This window comes from Mustela lutreola, chromosome 10, assembly GCF_030435805.1.
Source record: "Mustela lutreola isolate mMusLut2 chromosome 10, mMusLut2.pri, whole genome shotgun sequence".
Classification (NCBI taxonomy): domain Eukaryota; kingdom Metazoa; phylum Chordata; class Mammalia; order Carnivora; family Mustelidae; genus Mustela; species Mustela lutreola.
In genome coordinates this window covers 24,286,382-24,309,322 of record NC_081299.1, presented here as the reverse complement: position 1 = coordinate 24,309,322, position 22,941 = coordinate 24,286,382, and the positions used below count along the sequence as shown (strand labels likewise).

At 42.1% G+C, this 22,941-nt stretch overlaps 1 protein-coding gene across 2 annotated transcripts in view; it reads right to left on the bottom strand.

Moving 5' to 3' along the window:
- RBBP4 (RB binding protein 4, chromatin remodeling factor) overlaps positions 1-22,941 on the bottom strand; it is a 24,556-nt gene extending 1,615 nt beyond the window's left edge. Inside the window, exons 1-11 of one of the 2 annotated variants that reach the window (XM_059138110.1) lie at positions 22,657-22,941; positions 21,890-22,034; positions 17,574-17,719; positions 8,465-8,638; positions 8,001-8,116; positions 7,727-7,887; positions 7,505-7,631; positions 7,297-7,374; positions 4,210-4,286; positions 3,807-3,864; positions 3,605-3,715 (exon numbers count right to left, since the gene is read on the bottom strand). In XM_059138110.1, coding sequence (XP_058994093.1) covers positions 3,605-3,715; positions 3,807-3,864; positions 4,210-4,286; positions 7,297-7,374; positions 7,505-7,631; positions 7,727-7,887; positions 8,001-8,116; positions 8,465-8,638; positions 17,574-17,719; positions 21,890-22,034; positions 22,657-22,672 — 1,209 coding nt within the window. In that variant the 5' untranslated portion in view covers positions 22,673-22,941. Of the gene's footprint in view, positions 1-3,604; positions 3,716-3,806; positions 3,865-4,209; positions 4,287-7,296; positions 7,375-7,504; positions 7,632-7,726; positions 7,888-8,000; positions 8,117-8,464; positions 8,639-17,573; positions 17,720-21,889; positions 22,038-22,656 lie in introns of both variants that reach the window. The other variant, XM_059138109.1, reaches the window with a different exon arrangement.

Here is a 22,941-nt window from a genome sequence, read left to right as displayed (position 1 = left end):
GAGCGCCCCCTCAAACCATGGGTTTTAAAATCAATTTATAAATATTTTTAAAAGAAAACTGCTCTAGCATAAACTCTACTTCTGTTACTCGATGAAAACCTTGCATCCAAAGGCATAATCTGAGATAGAGAAAACACTTTCATTTGCGCAGAGTTTACTGTTCTACTTAGTATCTACTACCCACAAATCACTAGGCTACGTGCTGCAAAGGATGGGATAGTCTTATCTTTAAAGAGCCTGTGATCTGACTGGAAAAGTATACATTTGTGTGATGTTTTCTGATGACAAATGTGTAGTGTCTTTTTCACCCAATTGGCTGTCCAACAATTCAATTCAATCCAATCCTGACACTGCGCGTGAAAGTAGTGTTAGACCCCATAGGTTAAGGGGCTAGTCCCACAAGACTATGATCCTCGCTTTAGAGGCCAGCATCAAGCCCGGAGTGCTCAGACTACCCATGCACTTCTGCCCAACTTGGTTATCAACTCAGGTGTTCCCACACGCCAACCCACCTCCACTCCTCGCCTCCTTAGGGTTGATGATTCGCTGCAATGACTCATGGAATCCTGAACATGCTTTACTTACTATTACCAGTTTACTACACGCCTTACAACTCAGAAGAGCCAACTGGCAGTGAAGCACAGGGCGAGGTGAGAAGGGAATACAAAGCTTCTAGGTCTTCTCTGGGTAGCTAGCCATCAATATACCCAACAGTCCAGAAGCTCATCGAATCCAGAGGTTACACAGAGCCTTTTCAAGAGTTTTACACAACTCAATCCCCTCTGCCTGTGGGTAGGAGGGACTGTAAAGTTTTCCAATCACCTGTTTGGTCTTTCAGGAGACCAGCCCTATCCCGAGGCTTTCCAGGGGCCCTAAGTTACCTCCTTAGCCTAAACTCAGGTGTGGCCAAAAGGGACTCCTTATAAACAGCAACAGAGACTTCTATCACTCAAGACAACCCCAAGGGTTTTAGGAACTTGGACAAAGACCAAATAGTTACTTGTTTTAGAATTCTTTTTTATTTTTTCTTTTACCACCATTCTAAAAAAACTTGAGTCAAGAACACCCTGGCCTGAAGGTGATGTAGTTCGATCTCCTACATTCCCATGGCAACTACTAAAATATCTTTAAATGACAGGCTACTCAAGGCAGCACAATTCACCTTCCTGTCAGAACTCTTAACTTTTTATATTAATTATACGTGGGTGTATTACAAGGAAAAAGATGAGGCAGATTTTCTGTTTACACATGTAATATACATTTACTATTACAAATTTTAATATTGAAAGGTATAAAGAAGATATCCAAAAACTCCCTAAATATACCAACCACATTATGGCAAACAAGCTGCTGCTTTTTTTTAAATGCCCTTAAAAAAAAAAAAAATTATTTATTTGAAAGAATCAGAGAGACCACGAGGTGGGGAAAGGTCAGAGGGAGAAGCTGACTCTCTGCCAAGCAGGGAGCCCGATGCGGGACTTGATCCTAGGACTCCAGAATCATGACCTGAGCTGAAGGCAGTCACTCAACCCAGTGAGCCACCGAGGGCTCTGCAAACAAGCTTCTAAACAATTGCATATAATTAAATTCAAGACTAGCTACAATAATTTTATTTTTTTAAAAATATTTTTAAAAAAGATTTTATTTATTTATTTGACAGAGAGATCACAGGTAGGCAGAGAAGCAGGCATAGAGAGAGGGGGAAGCAGGCTCCCTGCTGAGCAGAGAGCCCAATGCAGGGCTCGATCCCAGAACCCTGGATCATGACCCGAGCCGAAGGCAGAGGCTTTAACCCACTACGCCACCCAGGCGCCCCAATAATTTTATTTTTGTTTAAAAAGATTTTATTTATTTATTTGAGAGGATGGGGTGGGGAGGAGAGCACATGTGTGTGTGAGCAAGCGAGGATGAGCAGGGTTAAAGGGGGCACAGGGAGAAGCAGACTCTCCACAGAGCAGGGAGGCGAATATGGGGCTTGATCCCAGGACCTTGGGATCATGACCTGAGCTGAAGGCAGCTGCTTAACCAACTGAGTCATCCAGGCACTCCTAGCTACAATAATTTTAATATGAGGAACTATAACATGCCATTGTTCTATAATCTGCTTTTTTCCTACTTCATGTCCTGACTATCTTATAAAGAAGTCTGGATATACCATATAATTTGTAAATCTCATAGGCCACAAAAACTCATTTCTTTTTCATTTTATTTCTTTAACTTTGATTAATAGTGCTATTCGTTAAGAAAGTGGTTTCAAAGATTTAAAAAAATCTGACAGAGAGCATGCACGCACATACAAGCAGAGGGAACAGCAGAAGGCTTCCTGCTGAGTCGAAGGCAGCAGCTCAATCAACAGCCACCCATGCATCCTAAAGAAATTCTGATTATTAAAATACTTTCCCTCATATTGAGCCAAAAACTTTCTTCTGGAGATTATTCCTGCCTCTAGATCTATGCTAAAACAACAAAAACTTTTTTTCAAATCTTTTCATTAATCAGGCTACCATCACTCAAGTTATGCAATGAAGTAAAAAAATTGTGGTACAAAAATACACATCAAATTGCCATCTTAACCATTTTTAAGTGTACAGGGCATTAAGTCCATTCACCCTGTGTGCAACTATCAACCACGATCCAACTCCAGAAGGCAAGTGCTTCTTATATTGCTCTATGTTATACATTACAGTTATCTTTATTAAATTCCAAGCACTTTGGAAATTCAAATAAGGGTAACACTTCCCATCTAGGGTATAAAGAACAGGAAAGTTCTTGGAATCTAGTAATATTTCACAGAGAAATGGCAGTATCTGATGCTGTACCATTGTGGTAGAAACTGTGCGAGGCATGTTCAAAGCCACAAGTCACTTCAAAGGAATGACCATTCCCAAAGATTCAACTGCTAGTAGTGGGGAAAGGAGGAGGCCAGCAAGGAGGCTACTGCAAGAGTTTAGCAAGTAGTAATGGGAACCTGACGAAAGAGCCAGGGTGTGAAGTACAAACCGGAAAGCTGGGCACTACGTGTTTACCTGTAAGATGAGTACAGATACAAAAAACAATGCAGACAGACAATGCAAAATCTGGTAAGTAAATGAGAACTAGAGGTAAACAGATAATCAAGAACTCTTGAGGGGCGCCTGGGTGGGTTAAAGCCTCTGCCTTCTGCTCAGGTCATGATCCCATGGTCCTGGGATCGAGCCCCTCGTCAGGCTCTCTGCTCAGCAGGGAGCCTGCTTCCTCCTCTCTGTCTACCTGTGATCTCTGTCAAATAAATTTAAAAAAAAAAAAAAAAAAAGAAGAAGAACTCTTGAGTCTTCAAGTTGGTTGAGCTGGGGGATGATGACACTGGAGCCATATACAAAATAGGAAAATAGGAGAAAATGGGAATAAGGAGAAAGGGAGAGAAGTCTGGTCTCCTTGAGTCTGAGACACCAGTGGGATAAGCAGATAAAGGTAATGAGCAGGCATGTGAAAATGATAACGTGCAACAAGTGTTAAAGTCATACTTGGGAGTAAACTAACCAGAGATGCCACTTATGGTCTGTAAATATGAAGTGATACTCCATTTCACTGACCTCATGTCCCCCGAATAAATGGGAACACTTACCATTTGCCACACTTGCATGATATTGTCTTCTGATACAGAACAAATCACCCAAGGTTCATTGGGATTCCAGGAGAAATCAGATATCTTGGCAGTGTGACCACCATGAATAAACTGGAAGAGGGAGGAAAACAAAGATATGAAAAGCAGATAGAGAGCAGTAAGTAACAGAGTATTTCAATATTACTCAATGTGCAGAACATACCAACAATTCTGGTGGTCCATCTTCTGCATCTTCCGGGGATTGTTCCTCTCCAATTTTACTAGCACAAAAAGATTTAAAAAAAGTTAAAACAAAACAAGAAATTAAAACAGATTTGTCCCAAGTAACTACTTTAGAAAAGTATAAATAAAGAAAATATCTCCAGGGGCGCCTGGGTGGCTCAGTTGGTTAAGCGACTGCCTTCGGCTCGGGTCATGATCCTGGAGTCCTGGGATCGAGTCCCACATCGGACTCCCTTCTCAGCAGGGAGTCTGCTTCTCCTGCTGATCTCTCTCCTCTCATGCTTGCTCGCTCTCTCTCTCTCTCAAATAAATAAATAAAATCATTTAAAAAAATTATTAAAAAAAAAAAAAATCTCCACAAGAGTAACCAATACAAGACTTACCTTAAATCCCAAACATTCAGTCTGCGATCAGTACCACTGGAAGCCAAAATGGTCTCATTGTGAGGCGACCACTGAACCTACAGTAAAAATGAAGGAAAGAGAAAAACTGTAACTTAGAAACCTGAGGGTTGGGGTGTCTGGGTGGCTTAGTTAGTTAAGCATCTGCCTTTGGCTCAGGTCCTGATGCCAAGGTTCTGGGATAGAGTCCCTGCTCAGGCCTGCTTCTCCCTCTCCCTCTTGCCCCAGCTCACGCTCTCTCTCTCATTCACTTGCTCTCTGTCTCTCAAATAAATAAATCAAATCTTAAGAAGAAGAAAAAAAAAAAAAAAAGAAAGAAAGAAAACTCAGGGGAAAATACCTAAATTATACTTAACAATTTAAAAATTTCATAAAAAAGAAATCAAAGTATTTTAGACATTATAATTAAAACTGACAGATAGAGGGGGTGCCTAGCTGGCTCTGTTGGTGGATCATGCAACTTTTGATCTCAGGGGTTTTAAAGTTCAAGCCCCAGTTTGGGTGTAGAGATTATTTAAAAAAATAAAACACAAAAACAACAAAAAAACAAACAAAGAAACCCAAAAAGGGTGCCTGGGTGGCTCAGCTGGTTGAGCATCTGCCTTTGGCTCAGGTCATGATCCTGGGGTCCTGGGAGTGATACCCGTATCAGCTCCTTGCTTAGCAGGCACCTGCTTCTCCCTCTGCCTGCTGCTCCCCCTGCTTGCACTCTGACAGATAAGGAAATAAAATCTTAACAACAACAACAACAAAAAACCTGACAGGTAGATAAGATGGTCCTAAACTTAGGACTAAACCTTTTGTTCTATTTCTATTTGTGTGTGTGTGTTGTAAAAATTTTTAATTTAAAAAAAATTAAAAAAAAAAATTGTTTTTAAAGACTTATTTATTTGACAGAGAGATACAGCAAGAGAGGAACCTAAGCAGGGGGAGTGGGAGAGGGAGAAGCATGCTTCCTGCCAAGCAGGGAGCCCTACTTGGGGCCCGATCCCAGGACTCTGGGATTATGACCTGAGCTGAAGGCAGATGGCTAACAACTGAGCCACCTAGGCACCACTTTAATTTAATTTTAAAAGTATTTTATTTTTTTGACAGAGAAGCCAGACATCAAGAGGGGGAACATAAGCATGGGAGTAGGAGAGGGAGAAGCAGGCTTCCTGCTGAGCAAAGAGTCTGATGCAGGGCTCAATCCCAGGACCCTGAGATCATGACCTGAGCGGAAGGCAGACACTTACCAACTGAGCCACCCAGGTGCCCAGGATTTTAAATTTTAAGTAAAATATTTCATATCAAGATTTTTTAACTTTTAAATAAACTCCACCCCAACTGGGGGCTGGGACTCATGACTCTGAGATCAAGAGTCACAAGTTCTACTGACTGAATCAGGCAGGTGCCCTTCATTTTATATTTTTGAAGCTCTGATCTTAATCTACTCTTACTAATTCTGGCTTCTGGCCAAATGTGATCCAACTCTGACCTTAAAACTAAAGTACAGAACACATACATACAGTATCTATTCTCTCAAGTACTTATTATGAATTCAATATTACATATAAAACTGATTAAAAACTAAAAACAAAACAAAACCACCAAACGGATAAAAAACTGACTCCTTACGATAATGATTTTATTAAAGTTAGCTACCACACATACAACAATCACATACTGTTACACTGTCTGATAAGTCCTAGCTTCGTGGTACAGATAAAAGGGCATTAGTGACCAATACTTAGGGAAGAATTTAGATACTCTCCAGGCAGGAACACCACTACAAGCAAGGACAAAGAGGATAAAGACAGAAATGTTCACTGGAGCAAGCCAAGAGTAGAAAATAAGGTTAAGTGAGACAAGGTACAGAGGAGTATGGCTCACCTAGAGCCTAAATCAGAGGCCACTTTCACACACCAAAATTAACTTAGACCACACTTTTTAAAAGATTTATTTACTTATTTGAGAGAGAGAAAGAGAGTATAGAATGCACAAGCAGGGGGAGCAGCAGGCAGAGGGAGAAGCAGGCTCCCTGCTGAGTAGAGAGTCTGATGTGGGACTTGGCAACAGGACCCTAGGATCATGACCTGAGCTGAAGGTAGCCACTTAATCCACTGGGCCACCCAGACACCTGCTCTCCCCATTTTAAAGATTTTATTTATTTACTTGAGAAAAGAGTGAGCACAAGCTGTGGGGAGACGCAGAGGGAACAGCAGACTTCTCACCGAGTAAGGAGAACAATGTGGGGTCAAACCCCAGGACCCCAGAATCATGACCCGAATCAAAGGCAGACCCATAACTGACTAAAGCACCCAGTGCCCCACCCTTAAGTTCTAATGCTTAACAACCTTCTGTTACGGTGAATCTAAATGGGCCTTCACTTGCTATAAAACTGTAATCTCTTTAATAGCAAAGACTATATATAACCTATTTCTCACAGTGTGTTGGCAATAAGTGGTGAACATAGTGCCACATTTCTTGAATTGAGTCAGAGAGCTTTTTGCGTGTTAAGAAAGGAGCTTAAACTGATGAGGCAGAAAACATGGAGCTAGTACTTTAGGCTTCAACAGCAAAATCAACAGACATGGCAAGTTCTGGAAATCAGGGAAGATACAATGTCAGGAACATGAATTATTGAGCACTGATTTCCTTTTCTTTCTTTCTTTCTTTTTTTTTAAAGATTTTATTTATTAATTTGACAGAGAGAAATCACAAGTAGATGGAGAGGCAGCCAGAGAGAGAGAGGGAAGCAGGCTCCCTGCTGAGCAGAGAGCCCGATGCGGGACTTGATCCCAGGACCCTGAGATCATGACCTGAGCCGAAGGCAGCGGCTTAACCCACTGAGCCACCCAGGTGCCCCAGAGCACTGATTTTCTTAATACCTCAAGAGTGTAAGTCACCAAAGACCAGTTTGAGGAAGTACAGAATTAACAATCACATTTCCTACAGAGATGAGCATAGATGCGGAGATTTCTATTACTGGTAATAATGGGATAAAGTACAAGTGTGCCTACTTACACAGCCTACTCACATATCCAGGTTTTCCTTAAAATAAACAAATGTAGCATTAGTTTCTCTTACCTGGAATATTTCATCCTTATGTGATTCAAAGGAATGCAACTTAAGTTTCAGATTTCTCAGATCCCACAAGGCAACAGTCTATATACAAAAAAGAAAGCAAGAGCAATCAGTAATTTTTTATGAAAAGAAAACTCACAACTGAAAGATTTTGTTTACTCAAAGGAAGCAAAAGAAAATTTTTTTTTCTCTTAAAATGAACCAAACTGACCTTGTCGGCTGATCCTGTGGCCAGAATGAACTCACTGTAAGGATTGAAAGATAGGCAGTTCACTTCAGCAGTGTGAGCATCAACTGAGTGGCTTGGTTTGGAAGTATTGTTTGAACGAGTATCCCAGCTTTAATATAAAAGAAAAAACAGGAAAAAAAGCTTAAAATGGGTAACATAAAACTTAGACAACAAGGAAAAAACTCAAACATGGATTCTACTCACATCATAAGTTTCTGATCATCAGCAACTGACCCAAACAGAGACTCATGGAGCAGATGCCAGGAAACGTCTTCTACTACTGCTGTATGCCCTGTAAAGATGGTCTTCGCATCCACAACTTTTCCTTCCTTTGGAACAGCACTGATGTCCCAGAGGCAGATGGTCTTAAATGTAAAATTAACTATTATATAAATGGAAGATTCTCACTTCCCCACATACCCAAGAAAAGAAACCAACTGATAACTAGCCCAGATCTGCTTCAAAATGAGATACGCACATGGTCGTCTGAAGCACTAAGTAAGTGCCCACTGAGATTTGGGTTCCAAGAAAGTCCATAGCCCTCCTTCTGATGTCCACGGAGACGCAAGTCTGGGTTGCACTCTCCAGAAGGGTCTGCAAATTAACACACATATCAAGACTATCCAAAGTCTACTGCCTCTTTGGGTCTACAAAGCATAATGGAATTTTGATGGAAGAAGTATGAAGCTCTTCATATGTATAGCAATAGAGACCCATTATGATCAAGTTGTTAACACTTAAAATGCACCATGATTCTGTTCTGTGTAAAAAAGCATTTTTTTCCATTTAGGTAGGAACGCAAGAGAAGAATATCAACACATACCAGTATACATCACTAGATGTTAGAATATACATTTAACAAGCAATTACACTCAGTTTGAGTGGAAAAGTGTATTCCCATAGTGACTCATTATCTGTATCTGAACTGAAGGCGGCAGGTACCTGGTTTGGAAGGATGTTTTGTATAGTCAAAAACAAGAACATCACTGGATGGAGTCTTTGTCGCAATGATGCAAGGGTTCTGGGGCATATAACGTGCCCGGTTTACTTCTCCTTCATGGTTGATCTTGATTTCTATTTCAATTTTTCCACTAACTGAGCCAAAACCTCCAAATTCTGTAAATATATAAGAAATTGCAAATGAGGACAAAGCAAGAGCTTCTCTGTCACTCAAATTATGACACAGGCAAACTGGTAAATACTAGAAATAATCTAGACATCTGTTAACAGTATACAGTGTTTTCATACCTCTTAATTCATTTGATTGTTATAACCCTACATAGAAGGGAAGTCAGTATCTCCCCCAAATTTTGCCAAGAAAAATAATAATCTGGCATACCTACATTAATCCATTCCTAGTGACAGGACTACAACTGAATCTAGTGAAAATTCTCATTCTCCTGATTCCTAGCTAAAAAATATGAATACTATCTAAAAAACAGGAAACACTACCAATTCCACTTCAAAAGTAGATTCTCAATAAGCAATTTTCAAATCTAATCTAAGTACCAAAAAAGTGCTAAATAAGTAAAACCAAGTTACTATTTTATTTAAGATTTGAGAGAGAGAAAGCAAGAGCATGTGCATGTGAGAATGAGCAGGAGGAGAGGAGAGAGAGAATCCTAAGCAGACTCTGCACTGAGTGCAGAGCCCGACATGGGGCCAGATCCTAGGACCACAACTTGAGCCTAAATCAAGACTCAGAGGCTCAACAGTCTACTCCACCCATGTGCTCTTTAAGTTACTATTTTAACAAATATTAAAGTACACAGTATACCAGGTACTAAAGAGTCCCCTTTATACACCATTTATTTGAAGCTACAGTTTGGAATGACCTTCCTGAAATACCATCACACCATTATCTTTTCCCTATACCATTTCTCTTAGTCCAATGAGGAAAAACAGAGCCACAACAGCTAGTTCCATTCTCTTTTACCATCTCCCCCACCCACTTATACATGCCAACTACAATCCTTGGCTGAAATAAACCAGGCAGGCAAAGACTAGATAAAAATATTTTTTATTCACATTTGGCTACTGTATGCACTTCGTTCTCCCAAGTGCCATTATAAAATGTGTTAACAATATAATTTGTGATTATGTAAATCCTGGCAAAGCAACATATAAACAAAGGTAGTTAATGTTTAGTCGAAAGAATTACAGAAGGCGGGGCGCCTGGGTGGCTCAGTGGGTTAAGCCACTGCCTTCGGCTCAGGTCATGATCTCAGGGTCCTGGGATCGAGTCCCACATCGGGCTCTCTGCTCAGCAGCAAGCCTGCTTCCTCCTCTCTCTCTCTCTCTGCCTGCCTCTTTGCCTACTTGTGATCTCTCTCTAAAAAAAAAAAAAAAATTTTTAAAGGGACGCCTGGGTGGCTCAGTTGGTTAAGCAGCTGCCTTCGGCTCAGGTCATGATCCCAGCGTCCTGGGATCGAGTCCCATATCGGGCTCCTTGCTCCGCAGGGAGCCTGCTTCTCCGTCTGACTCTGCCTTTCACTCTGTCCGCCTGTGCTCGCTCTCACTCGCTCTCTCTGACAAATAAATAAAATCTTTAAAAAAAAAAAAAAAAAAAAAAAAAAAAGAATTACAGAAGGCAGCATGATAAGATATCTAAGGAAGAGTCAGACCTTGGCCTAACTGACTGCCAGAGCTTGGTCATTTGGGGAAGGCCTTCAATTTCTGAGTCTCAAACACCTTCTCCATAAAGCTAAGTTGTGACAGTAACTTAAGTGACAGTAACTTATGACAGATGAAAACACTGTCAATAGCACCATTATACAAGTGTTATACTTTGAAGGACAAAAATCTTTTAAAAAGGACAAAAACAAACAAACAAAAAAGACAAAAAGCCCACAAAACCAAAACAAACCAAAGAAGCAAGGACATAGGGGAGCCTGGTTGGCTCAATGGGTTAAGCCTCTGCCTTCGGCTCAGGTCATGATCCCAGGGTCCTTGGATGAAGCCCCACATAGAGCTCTCTGCTCGGCAGGGAGTCTGCTCCTCCCACCCCGCCCCACCTGCCTCTCTGCCTACTTGTAATCTCTGTCAAATAAATAAATAATTTTTTTTTTTTTTTTTTTTAAAAAGCAAGGACATAGATAATATGGCTGGCAGACTAGATAACTTTCAATTTCCACTAAATAACTTTTAAAGGTTGAAATGCAAATGTTTCATACACATTAAAAATCTAAAAACAAACACGCAGAATAGACTCTGAAGGAGGAAAAAAAAGCTCACATTAAAACCCCAGAACTCTAGCAGAGTGCCTGGGTGGCTCAGTGGGTTAAGCCTCTGCCTTCTGCTCAGGTCATGACCTCAGGGTCGTGGGATGGAGCCCCGCATCAGGCTCTCTGCTCAGAAGGCTCTCTGCCTTCTCCTCTTATGCTCTCTCTCACTGTCCCTCTCTTAAATAAATAAATAAAATCTAAAACAACAACAAAACCCAAAAAACAAAAACAAAAAAACTCATGATAAGATACATGATTGCAAGGAACTTTCAGTCCAAACACAGAGAGCCTGCTTCCCTCTCTCTCTGCCGCCTCTCTGGCCTACTTGTGATCTCTCTGTCAAAAAAAAAAAAAAAAAAAAAAGAAAACCAGTGCAAAGCTGTATTAGGGGCGCCTGGGTGGCTCAGTGGGTTAAGCCTCTGCTTCAGCTCAGGTCATGATCCCAGGGTCCTGCCCCCTCCCCCACAATCAGGGGGCCTGCTTCCCCCATCCCCTCTGTCTGCCTCTCTGCCTAATAAATAAATAAAATCTTTAAAAAATATATTAAAAAAAACAAAACAAAACCCAAAACCCCAGAACTCTAGACCACGAGTATCTATAATGTAAAAAAAGAAGGCATAGGCGCCTGGGTGGCTCAGTTGGTTAAGCAACTGGCTTCCACTCAGGTCATGATCCTGGAGTTCAAGAATCGAGTCCCCCATCAGGCTCCCAGCTCCACGGGGGGTCTGCTTCTCCCTCTGACCTTCTCCTCTCTCATATTCTCTTTCACTGTCTCAAATAAGTAAATAAAATCTAAAATAAATTACAAAAAAAAGGCATGGTAAGATACGTGACTGCAAGGAACTTTCAGTCCAAACACAGAGATAAACTCTAACTACAGATGACTATGACAAAAAAAGCCTAACTGCAATTAAAGAGATCCCAGTAACAAGGGAAGAGCAACAGCTGGCAGCGAGCCTGCAGAGCAAGGGTACTAATTACATAATGTGGGGTATTTTGGTATTGGATACATACTAAACAGAGGGTCTCCTTAACTGTGGTTAAAACACAGTAATAGGGGCACCTGGGTGACTCAGTGGGTTAAGGCCTCTGCCTTCAGCTCAGGTCATGATCCCAGGGTCCTGGGATTGAGCCCCACATCGGGCTCTCTGCTCCCAGGGAGCCTGCTTCCTCCTCTCTCTCTGCCTGCCTCTCTGCCTATTTGTGATCTCTGTCTGTCAAATAAATAAATAAATAAAATCTTAAAACAACAACAACACAGTAATAAGTCAGCTTAGAGGATTCACAATTGAGTTTTTACAAAGATGAGGATTTATCTATCTAAAATATAGTTAGGGGCTCCCAAGCTGAAGCTGATAAACGAAAGGCCAAATCTCAAGTAGGAAAGAAAGACTGAGCTATCCATGTACAATGAATTAAATGACCATCAAGGTCCAGTTGTATTCCTATTTTGTTTATGTCTCTCCATATAAAACACTATGAACGGGGCGCCTGGGTGGCTCAGTGGGTTAAGCCGCTGCCTTCGGCTCAGGTCATGATCTCAGAGTCCTGGGATCAAGCCCCGCATCAGGCTCTCTGCTCAGCAGGGAGCCTGCTTCCTCCTCTCTCTGCCTGCCTCTCTGCCTGTCATCTCTCTCTGTCAAATAAATAAATAAAATCTTTAAAAAAAAAAAAAACAAACACTATGAACTACAGTGCCTAGCTTGACAAATTTTTACAAATGTATACACCAGGAAAACCAGCACCAAGATCTTCAGCTTCCCAGAAAGTACTACCATGTCCCTCCCAACTAGTATCTACCCCTCCCCCACAAACGAGGTAACCAGCATTGATTTCTACCTGTAAGCCAGAGTCCATAAACACCTTTTTACTAAAAAGAGTAAATTCTAACAACAAATACTCAATTACCTCATCATGATTTAATGTTTATTTTATACAATTCAGACAAAAGACTAAAGATATCTTAAAAAAAATTCTCCAAATAAGCTGCTAAAAATAAACTTGTTGATATTGGGAGATCTTGGTAACAGAGTCATAAGTAAAATTTTACATCTACTCTTGTTTTACATGGGCTTAAAATGCGACTATAGCCTGGCTGACCCTAATATAAACGCACAAATTCTTTTCTTATTTATTTGACACACAGAGAGAGATCACAAGTAGGCAGAGAGGGAGGCAGAGAGGCAGGCAGGCAGAGAGAGGGGGAAGCAGGCTCCCCGCTGAGCAGAGAGCCAGATGCGGGGCTCAATCCCAGGACCCCGAAATTACCACGTGAGCCACCCAGGCACTCCGCACAAATTCTTTTTAATATCAAAACAGGACAAAGACAGTCTTCAGTTTTCACTTTGAAAGTTCACTGATCTTTTGAAAGATGTCTGCCATCTATTACCTAAAACCAAATGGGGTCAAGTGGACGGTAACTTATTGCAATAGTTCAATTTGAGAGCCCAGGATATTTTATCTGAGAACAAGATAGACTAGTAAGCTTATCTACCTAATAATCACCCAAGAGACATTAGGTATTATCTGCTTTCACCACTGTTAAGACCATACAGAAGAGAGTACGGCCCCCCTCTCTAAAGCACCAAACCTATCCAGTGATCTGAAGATGGGGGACTTGGGGGAAAGGAAAGGGAGTAAAAGGAAGAGGGGAGAGAGAGGGAGGGAGATAAGCTGTGTAACCTTAGGGCAAGTTACAAAACAACTACAGAGTTCCCTATGAGGATTAAACAGAGTAATTTATAGAATTTTACAAATGTATCACCCATCATTACCAGTATTTTTAATTGTTCCTCTAGCATTAAGTGGGATAAAGCAAAAGTTGTTTTGATGCTGTTCAAAAAACTGTTACCAGAAAATGTATGTATGTTTAAAAAATGCCACCTCAACAATTAGTGAAGAAACTACTTGCCAGCAAATGGCATCTTTTTTAAAAGTAGCCTCCACGTATAGCATGGAGCCTATCACAGGGCTTGAACTTACCACCCTGACATCAAGACCTGAGTTGATCAAGAGTCCCAATTAAGGGCACCTGGGTGGCTCAGTGGGTTAAAGTCTCTGCCTTCAGCTCTGATCATGATCCTCCCAGGGTCCTGGGATCAAGCCCCGATTATCGATGGATTGGGCTCTTTGCTGGGCAGGGAGGCTGCCTCCTCCTCTGCCCACTTTGGTCTGTCAAATAGATAAATAAAATCTTAAAAAAACATACAAGAGTCCGAATTAAGCTTAACCAACTGAGCTACTGAGGTGCTCCCAGCAAATGGTATTTTAAAAAAATTGTTTATCACTTAGAAAAAATGCTTGGGGGCGCCTGGGTGGCTCAGTGGGTTAAAGCCTCTGCTTTCGGTTCAGGTCATGATCCCAGGGTCCTGGGATCAAGCCCCAAATTGGGATCTCTGCTTAGCAGGGAGCCTGCTTCCTCCTCTCTCTCTCTCTCTGCCTACTTGTGATCTCTGTCAAATAAACAAATAAAATCTTAAAAAAAGAAAAAAAAAATGCTTGGATTCCTACTCCATACCCAATGCCAAAACAAATTCCAGAAATATTACAGTTTTAATGGCCAAAACATAAATAAGCCCAGAAAACAACAGGTAAATACTTTAAAATCTTGGAATAATAAAGGCGTTTCCAAGAATGACACAAAATCTGAAGGGTATCAGAGGAAAGTTGGGACAAGTAAATCCAATGCTGGCGAAGGCATAAAGATAAATACACAAAACATACATAAATACATCTGCTATTGGTGGGACTGGGAATCCTTCTCGAAGGGCAATTTAGCAGTATTAATTTTACCTGAAAATGTTCTTGCCCTCTGATCAGCATTCCACTTAGAAAATTACTCTACAGCAAAAATATGCAAGACATATGGTACAAGAACTGTTTTCCAAGCCAGAAAATTGGAAGCCACTTAAATATCAAGTAAAGGATGGTTAACTATGACATAGTATACAACCATCAAAAGGAGATACATCTTACACAAAAAGATGTCCAAGACACATCGGCCAGAAAAGCATATTCTATGCTGCATTCTTAGAACCAAGAAAAAAGCCTGGGGTATAGTAAGTACTCCAAATATATGTTGAATGACTGAGCCAATAAATGGGACAGATAAATCATTCAGAAAACAATCAATTTAACAGTGATCTATATGTAGATGATAGGTTTATGGCAGTGGCCAGGATCCATAGTTTTCTATTTGCTTTGATTTCTTAAAAACAATTCTTACATTACCTAAGTATTTTCATTGTCACGAAAAATTTTATTAACTAAAGATTTTATTTATTTATTTGACATAGAGAGAGAGACCACAAGTAGGCAGAGAGCTAGGCAGAGAGAGAGGGAAGCAGGCTCCCTGCTGAGCAGAGCCCTATGCTGGGCTCTATCCCAGGACCCTGAGATCATGACCCCAGCCAAAGGCAGAGGCTTAACCCACTGAGTCACCCAGGTGCCCCCAAAAATATTATTTAAAAACAATTTATCTTCACTTAATAGAAAGGAAGTTGATGCTCAGAGAGGCTAAATGATTTATCCAAAACCACAGAGCTAGTGAGTGGCGTTAACAGGACCTTAAGCCCAACTCCTTAGACTCTTTAAGTTCAGTGTCCACCACCCGCCTACACCCCAACACTAATGTCTACCCAAAGAGTAACTTCCCAGTAATTGTATCACGCACAGCTGGGTCAGTGACACAAAACCGTTATCTGTGGACCTTTATCGTAAGAACTTATTACTCTGCATTCTGTAACACCCTAAGGCAAATATGCAGTGATCAAAAGACCAACTAACTGTACACAACAATCCTGGCAAGTAACTGGAGCTCAAAGAACTTAGATAAAAGAATGGATTCTGCTAATGGAGAGAAATTCAAGAAACATTAAACATCCATTTTTTAGATCACATATCTCAATGAGCGTGCGTCTTTTATCTCTGGGTAATAATTTGAGTTTAGAACAAGAAACGTAACTCATCCATTTCCAACTCTATTAAAAGGGAGAGAGTTAAGTATTTCATGAATAGCTAAACCCTTAGGCGATCTCCTCATATAAAATATAATTAAATGGCTCACTTAATTTTTTTTTTTAAGATTTTATTTATTTATTTGACAGAGATTACAAGTAGGCAGAGGGGCAGGCAGAGAGAGAGAGAGAGAGAGAGAGAAACAGGCTCCCTGCTGAGCAGAGAGCCCGATGTGGGACTCGATCCCAGGACCCTGAGATCATGACCTGAGCCAAAGGCAGCGGCTTAACCCACTGAGCCACACAGGCACCCCTAATTTTTATATATATATCAAGTACCATGTTAAGTCATTTCTACCACTTCAAAATGGAAAGGGTAATTTAAGCCAGTGTTTCTCAACCTCCCTCACCCCCCAAACCTTGTAAGACATCTTTTCTGGGGACACTGAGGGGCTCAGTGGGCTAAGCTTCTGCCTTCAGCTCAGGTTATGATCTCAGAGTCCTGGGACTGAGCCCCACATCGGGCTCTCTGCTCGGTGGGGAGCCTGTTTCCCCCCTCTCTCTGCTTGCTTATGATCTCTGTCAAGTAAGTAAATGAAATCTTTAAAACAAAACAAAACAAAAAGACATCTTTTCTGACACTCCTGATGAAATTTTATTTTATTTTTTTTTAAAGATTTTATTTATTTATTTGACAGAGGGATCACAAGTAGGCAGAGAGGCAGGCAGAGAGGAGGAGGAAGCAGGCTCCCCGCCAAGCAGAGAGCCCGATGAGGGACTCGATCTCAGGGCCCTGAGATCATGACCTGAGCCGAAGGCAGCGGCTTAACCCACTGAGCCACCCAGGCGCCCCTCCTGATGAAATTTTAATACCACAGATATCCTATGTATTTATGTATACCATATATAACTGTGCTTTATACATTTAAAGAGTTAAAATTATTTTCATGCACCCCCCTTTCCAAGAACCAATTTTCTTCACCTTAGGGGCAATCACCTCCCATGCTGAGAATGCACATATGCATCCATGTATGCATAGCAATAAATGGTGGACTTTGGGGGCACCTGGTTGGCTCAGCTGGTAGAGAATGTGACTCTTGATCTTGGGGTTGTGAGTTCAAGCCCCAGTAAAATCTTAAACAAAAAGACCCATGATGGTAATAATTTACAATATATGAGTCAATACCTTATACACCTTAAACTTATACAATGTTATAGCTATATGTCAATTATATCTCAATAAAGCTGGGATTTAAAAAAAAAAACACCACAATAAAGGCAAGACTGGCTGGCTCAGTCAGAAGAGCCTATGACTCTTGATCTCAGGGTTGAGTGTGAGCCCCATGCTGAGTGTAGAGATTACATAAATGTAACTTAAAAAAATAAAAATAAAAGAATTAATGGCAGATTTTGGTTTCTTTCAATTCTAGACCCCCCCCCAATCTAGTAGACGAAGGTTTCTAGAAAAGACAGAACCAAGTGTGCATTAAGTATGTCTTCTAGGGACGCCTGGGTGGCTCAGTTGGTTAAGCAGCTGCCTTCAGCTCAGGTTATGATCCCAGCGTCCTGGGATCGAGTCCCACATTGGGCTCCTTGCTCAGCAGGGAGCCTGCCTCTCCCTCTGCCTGCCTTTCTGTCTGCCTGTGCTCGCTCGCTCTCCCTCTCTCTCTCTGATAAATAAATAAAATCTTAAAAAAAAAAAAAAAAAAAAAAGTATGTCTTCTAATATCTAATATCTGTATTGCAACTCAGGCTTTCCACAGCTCAATATCTTATTTCTAAAATCAAACTTTATACCTTTTCCATGGGAATTCAAAGATACGAAAGATATAACCCATACATCATTCCTTCTTTCAATTTGAAGATTCCTACCTCCTTTCTCACTGTCGTAGTGTGAAGCATCAAACTGAGCATCATCGTTAGGGAGCTGCACACTGGCTATCACAAGATGGTTTTGTTCATCGGACGTGTGTGTTCCCAGGACAAGTCGATGAATGCTGAAGTCTTTCCCTTCTGGTCTGTAACAGCAATACATGGTCACTATTCAAATTTGTAATACTAAGAGAAACAATGAAGTCAGTGATATATATACATGTACGCAAAAGGCACTATTACAACCAGGTTTGGGGAAGAAAAACTAAGAGCCACAATTCTGGGGCGCCAGGGCGGCTCAGTTGGTTAAGCATCTGCTTTTGGCTCAGGTCATGATCCTGGGGTCCTGGGATTGAGCCCTGCATCCAGCTCCCTGTTTCTCCTTCTCCCTGCTGCTCCCCCTGCTTGTGCTCATCTCTCTGTCAAATAAACCAATCTTTAACAACAAAAAAAAGCTACATCTCTGACTTTTTTTTTTTAAAAGATCTTATTGATCTGAATTACCACAGAGGGATTAATCTAACAGTGTAAAGCAGAGGTTCTTCAAGTGTGGCATCAGGACCAATAACATCAGCATCATCTAGGAAGTCAGCTAGAAAGGCAAATCTCAGATCCACTCCAGACCTACTAAATTTAAGAACCTGAGATGCTAGGCACAATGATCTATCTTGTAATTCCTTCAGTTGATTATGATGCATGTTCAAGTTTGAGAATCTCTGGTCTAGAAAAGAAAGCTATTACCCCACAGAATCCACTGGGGCTTATAAATGAACTGCGAAATAAAAAAAAAAAAAAGAGAAAAACCTAGGAATGTCAAACCAAAGTCAACTATGATAAAGAGAACTAGGAACAAGAGAAGAAAGCTAGTGGGACTCTATGGGAAGAATATACTCAGTTTGGAACATGTGATGTTGGGGAAGACAAAAAGATACTCCAGAAAAGACACCAGCAGGTAGCTGAAAATTCAGAAAAGCTCAGAAGTTGGGTCTAGAGATAACCAACAGGAATTCCTCTGCACAGAGGCAATAGATATCTCTATCCTACATAGAGAAAACAGAGCAAAGGGGTGCCTGGGTGGTTCAGATGGTTGAGTGTCTGCCTTTTGCTAGGGTCATGATCCCAGAGTCTTGGATGGAGCCCCACAGCAGGCTCCCTGCTCAGCTGGGAGCCTGCTTCTCCCTCTCCTGCCTGTCCCTCTGCTTGTGCTCTGTCTTTCTCTCTCAAATGAATAAAGTAAATCTTAAAAAAAAAAAAAAAAAAAAAAAAAAAAAAAAAAAGAAAGAAAGAAAGAAAGAAAGAAAGAAAGAAAGAAAGAAAGAAAAAAAGAAAGAAAGAAGAAGAAAGAGAGCTGTCAACACAAAACTGGGAATGCCGGAATTTAGGGTAAAGGAACCACAGGAAGTGAGGGCAGAAGAGCATTACGGAGCTACAATTTTATTTTTTTAAAAAAGGGTATGAATAAATACCACCACTGCCACCCGCTGCCATGACGACGCTAACAAACACAAGAAAACCAAACAGCTAACACTACATAATTGCTTCTAAGTAATCCTCATCTTAAAAAGAAAATTAGTACTGTTGGGGTGCCTGGGTGGCTCAGTCAGTTAAGAGACCAACTCGTGATTTCAGCTCAGGTCATGATCTCATGGGTTGTGGGACTGAGCCCTGCGTGGGGTTCTGTGCTCAGCAGGAGGCTGCTTGAAGATTCTGCCTCCCACCATTCTCACTCAAAATAAATACGTAAAATCTTAAAAAAAAAAATAAAATCAGCATTGTTATATGTGTAGAATACAAAAAAAGGAAGGTAAAGACTGGGTGTTTGGACCAACGTCAAACATTGCAAAAAGGTTTATTTACCTACGTCTGCTAAAGTAGAAACTACTAAGATAACACAGATTTCAACCTTGGGGAATTTAGTCTCATTCACTGCTTTCCAAGTTGAGCTCATTACTGCATTATATAGGAAGGTTTTTAAAAATATGGCTCCAGGATGATTTAGTAGGTCTGGGGTGGCTCATGATACAGCTCATGACTGTAGAATCACCATTCAACTGTTTTTCAACAAGTCCTCTGCCACCAGTTCCTAAATGGTTTGACTATCACTGAGAACTGAGAGCAATGACTCCACTTAATCTAAACTCAAGTAATTCTTTAAAAAAAAAGAAATTTTTTTTTTAGAAAGCGAGGGTGTGGGGGGGTAGGGTAGAGGGGAAGAGAAAAGAGACTTCCATGCAGAGCCCAAGGTGGGGCTCTATAGATTACAACTTGAGCAGAAACCAACAGTTGGATGATTAACCAATGTGCCACCAAGGCACCCTGAACCTAAATAATTCTGATCGATCAGCTGAATATGGGAACTCCTGGTCATGAATGACAAAGCTTTCAACTCTATATTTCTGGGCATTTATTAGGAGTTTTGTAAACATCCTTAGGGCAGACTTCCTCATTTTTTAATGCCACTGTGAAGGTAGTAACCTCTGAGTTATTAGTAAAATTTGCATCAAATTTCTATTACTTGTTGAGCTGAAACATAGCCACATTCTGCAAGATCTTGAATTCTGAAGAACCTTATTTAGCATATAATACCATTTTTTAAAAAAGATTTTATTTGACAGACAGACATCACAAGTAGGCAGAGAGGCAGGCAGAGAGAGAGGGAGAAGCAGGCTCCCTGCTGAGCAGAGCCCGATGTGGGCTCGATCCCAGGACGCTGGGATCATGACCTGAGCTGAAGGCAGAGGCTTTAACCCACTGAGCCACCCAGGTGCCCCTATAATACCATTTTTTAAATGCTATAATGAACGGTGAGGCAATTTTATAAAAGAAAACTCATTATCCCAACAACTCATTATTACACTGGTCTTGATAAAATCCTGTATTATTTAAATTCACGTTCATCTCCGCATTGTCACTTCCTCCTGGAAGCCTTTCACGATACCCTAAATTGAGGTGATTTTTCCTTCCCCTAATCACTTGATCATTTTATCTGTGCCACTCTTAGGATAATTATTTTTTACTGTAATACAGTAGCCCCTCCACCTGTGGTTTCAGTTACCCATGGTCAACCACAATCCCTCCGGAAGTAGATGATCTTCCTCTGACTTATCATCAGGTCAGTAGCAGCCTAATACTTCATCACTATGCCCATGTCATTCACCTCACTTTATTTCATCACATAAGCATTTTTCTCAACATCACAAGGGTGAGTACACAGTGAGAGATTCGGACAGCAAAAGACCACAATCAGATAGCTTTTATTATGCTGTTACTATAATCACTGTTTTACTATTATCCTCTTATATGTCTAATTTTCAAGTGAGGCTTTATCGCAGCTATGTATATATGGGGGAAAAAAAGAACATAATATAGAGTTCAGTACTATCCACAGATTCAGGCATCCATTAGGGATCCTCAGCCATATTCCCTAAACTAAAGGGGGGGTGGTATGTACCATACTACACACAAAAAGTCAAGGCAGGGAAGGTGTCTTATCTAAATTTGCACAACCTAGCAGACCCTAAATAAATGGGATAAATTAAGTACTATTTTATCTTGTTGGAGGTAAGCTTTTCATGCGTAAGACCTACCCTACAAGTGATTAATCTCTCACTATGCATTATTCCCTTATACAAAAACCATCCCACCTTCAGGTGTTAGTTTTATTTTTTTTTAAAGATTTTATTTATTTATTTGACAGAGATCACAAGTAGGCAGAGAGGTAGAGAGGGGGAAGCAGGTCCCCCGCTGAGCAACGCCAGGGGTAGGGGTGGGGGTCCATCCGAGGACACTGGGATCATGACCTGAGCAGAAGGCAGAGGCTCAAACCACGGAGCCACCCAGACACCCCTCAGGTGTTAGTTCTAAACACCCTAAGTATCTCTGTAAAACTGCTCTTGGCACATGTCACTGTAACTATTAGCTTCTATCAGCCTCTTCAACTATGCCTGTGCTCCTTGAAGGCAGGTACCATGTCACATAAATCTTTGTACTAGCCAGCTACTACCTCTAAGTTCCAATGTGTTGCTGAAAAAGCTGAACTCATCACAGCATTTTCTTGAAAGCTGACACATTTTACATTATTTCGTTAACTGTAGTTACAACAGACTATTCAATTCGTTATCAGGGAAAGAAAACAAGTTTTCTCTTATCAGGTACATTGCAAAACTACTTTTACATTTTTGTCTTATTTTGGGGGCTAGGAAAAAAGGTCACCAACTGGGTTTTGATCACGTGCTCTCTTTGGGGGACTGGAGGAAACAGGGAAAATCAACACCAAGGAGGACACAACAAGACAACGTTCAAAAGGTTCACATCACCTGGTTACATCTGGAAGCCACTGCGCAGTTAGGCTAGGCCACTCCAGGGCATGGGTCATCACCAAATCGTAAAGAAAAGGGGTGTTCTTTTTCCATATTTTGTACTCTTCGTTGATCACACGTTCTTCCACTGCGTCATCAAAGGCTGCTAAAAGTTAAAAACAAATTAAGTTAGCGAACACAAAAGGAAACCGAGTCAACACTTCCAAAGCTACCGGCAATGCTCGAGTCCAGATTCTGAAATGGAGGAGGTATGGGCAATTCTCCCCGCGGCCGAGGTACCCACACCGCTCTCCACGCGCGCGGGCCCGCAGCAACTACTCTCTCGGGTTAGCCAGGCCCGTCACTCCGTTAGCCGTTCGCGCGACGGCGCCGGGCCTCATGAGCACGCTCCCATTCGCACCGAGTCTACGGAACCGGCGCGGGCCTCCTGGGCCCCTGGGGTAGCGAACGGCTCAGGCAGAACCGGGAGAGGCGGGCAGACGGACAGGGCGCGCGGAAAGGTACCAGACACCGGCCGGGCCCGGGCTCCCCCCACTCCCCGCCCCTGCTCCACGCCGGGGGACCGGCCTCCACCCGGGGGACCGGCCTCCGCGCCGGAGAAACTGGCGCGCCGTTAGCCCGCCCTACGGGGCGATTTCTCCTCACGCCTTCGATGGTGGGAACAGCACTCAAGAGTCGGGCTTGTCGTCACTGCTAGGCCCTGTCGAGGCCGCGGCGCCAGCCCGGCATCCCCCGCCCTCCTGGGGCGGCCCCAGCACCCTCACCTTCCTTGTCGGCCATGGCGGGCAGGCAAGCCGGGGGGATCCCGGGGTCTAGCGTTGCGGGAGGGGCGGGGAGGCTACGGGCGCTCGCTCTGCGCGCGCGGCCTCTATTGTTTCCTGCTGCCCCTGCGTGAGGGCTGACTCGCGCACCTTCGCGCCAACACTGGCCAGTCGGAGCGTCCCGAATGGTAGAGTGGGCGGGGAAGCTGCGTTCGCAGCCTATCCAGACACGCAGAATGGCTTTCTGTGGATCCGAGGCGGGCGCCCCTCCCCTGCCCCCACACGGCC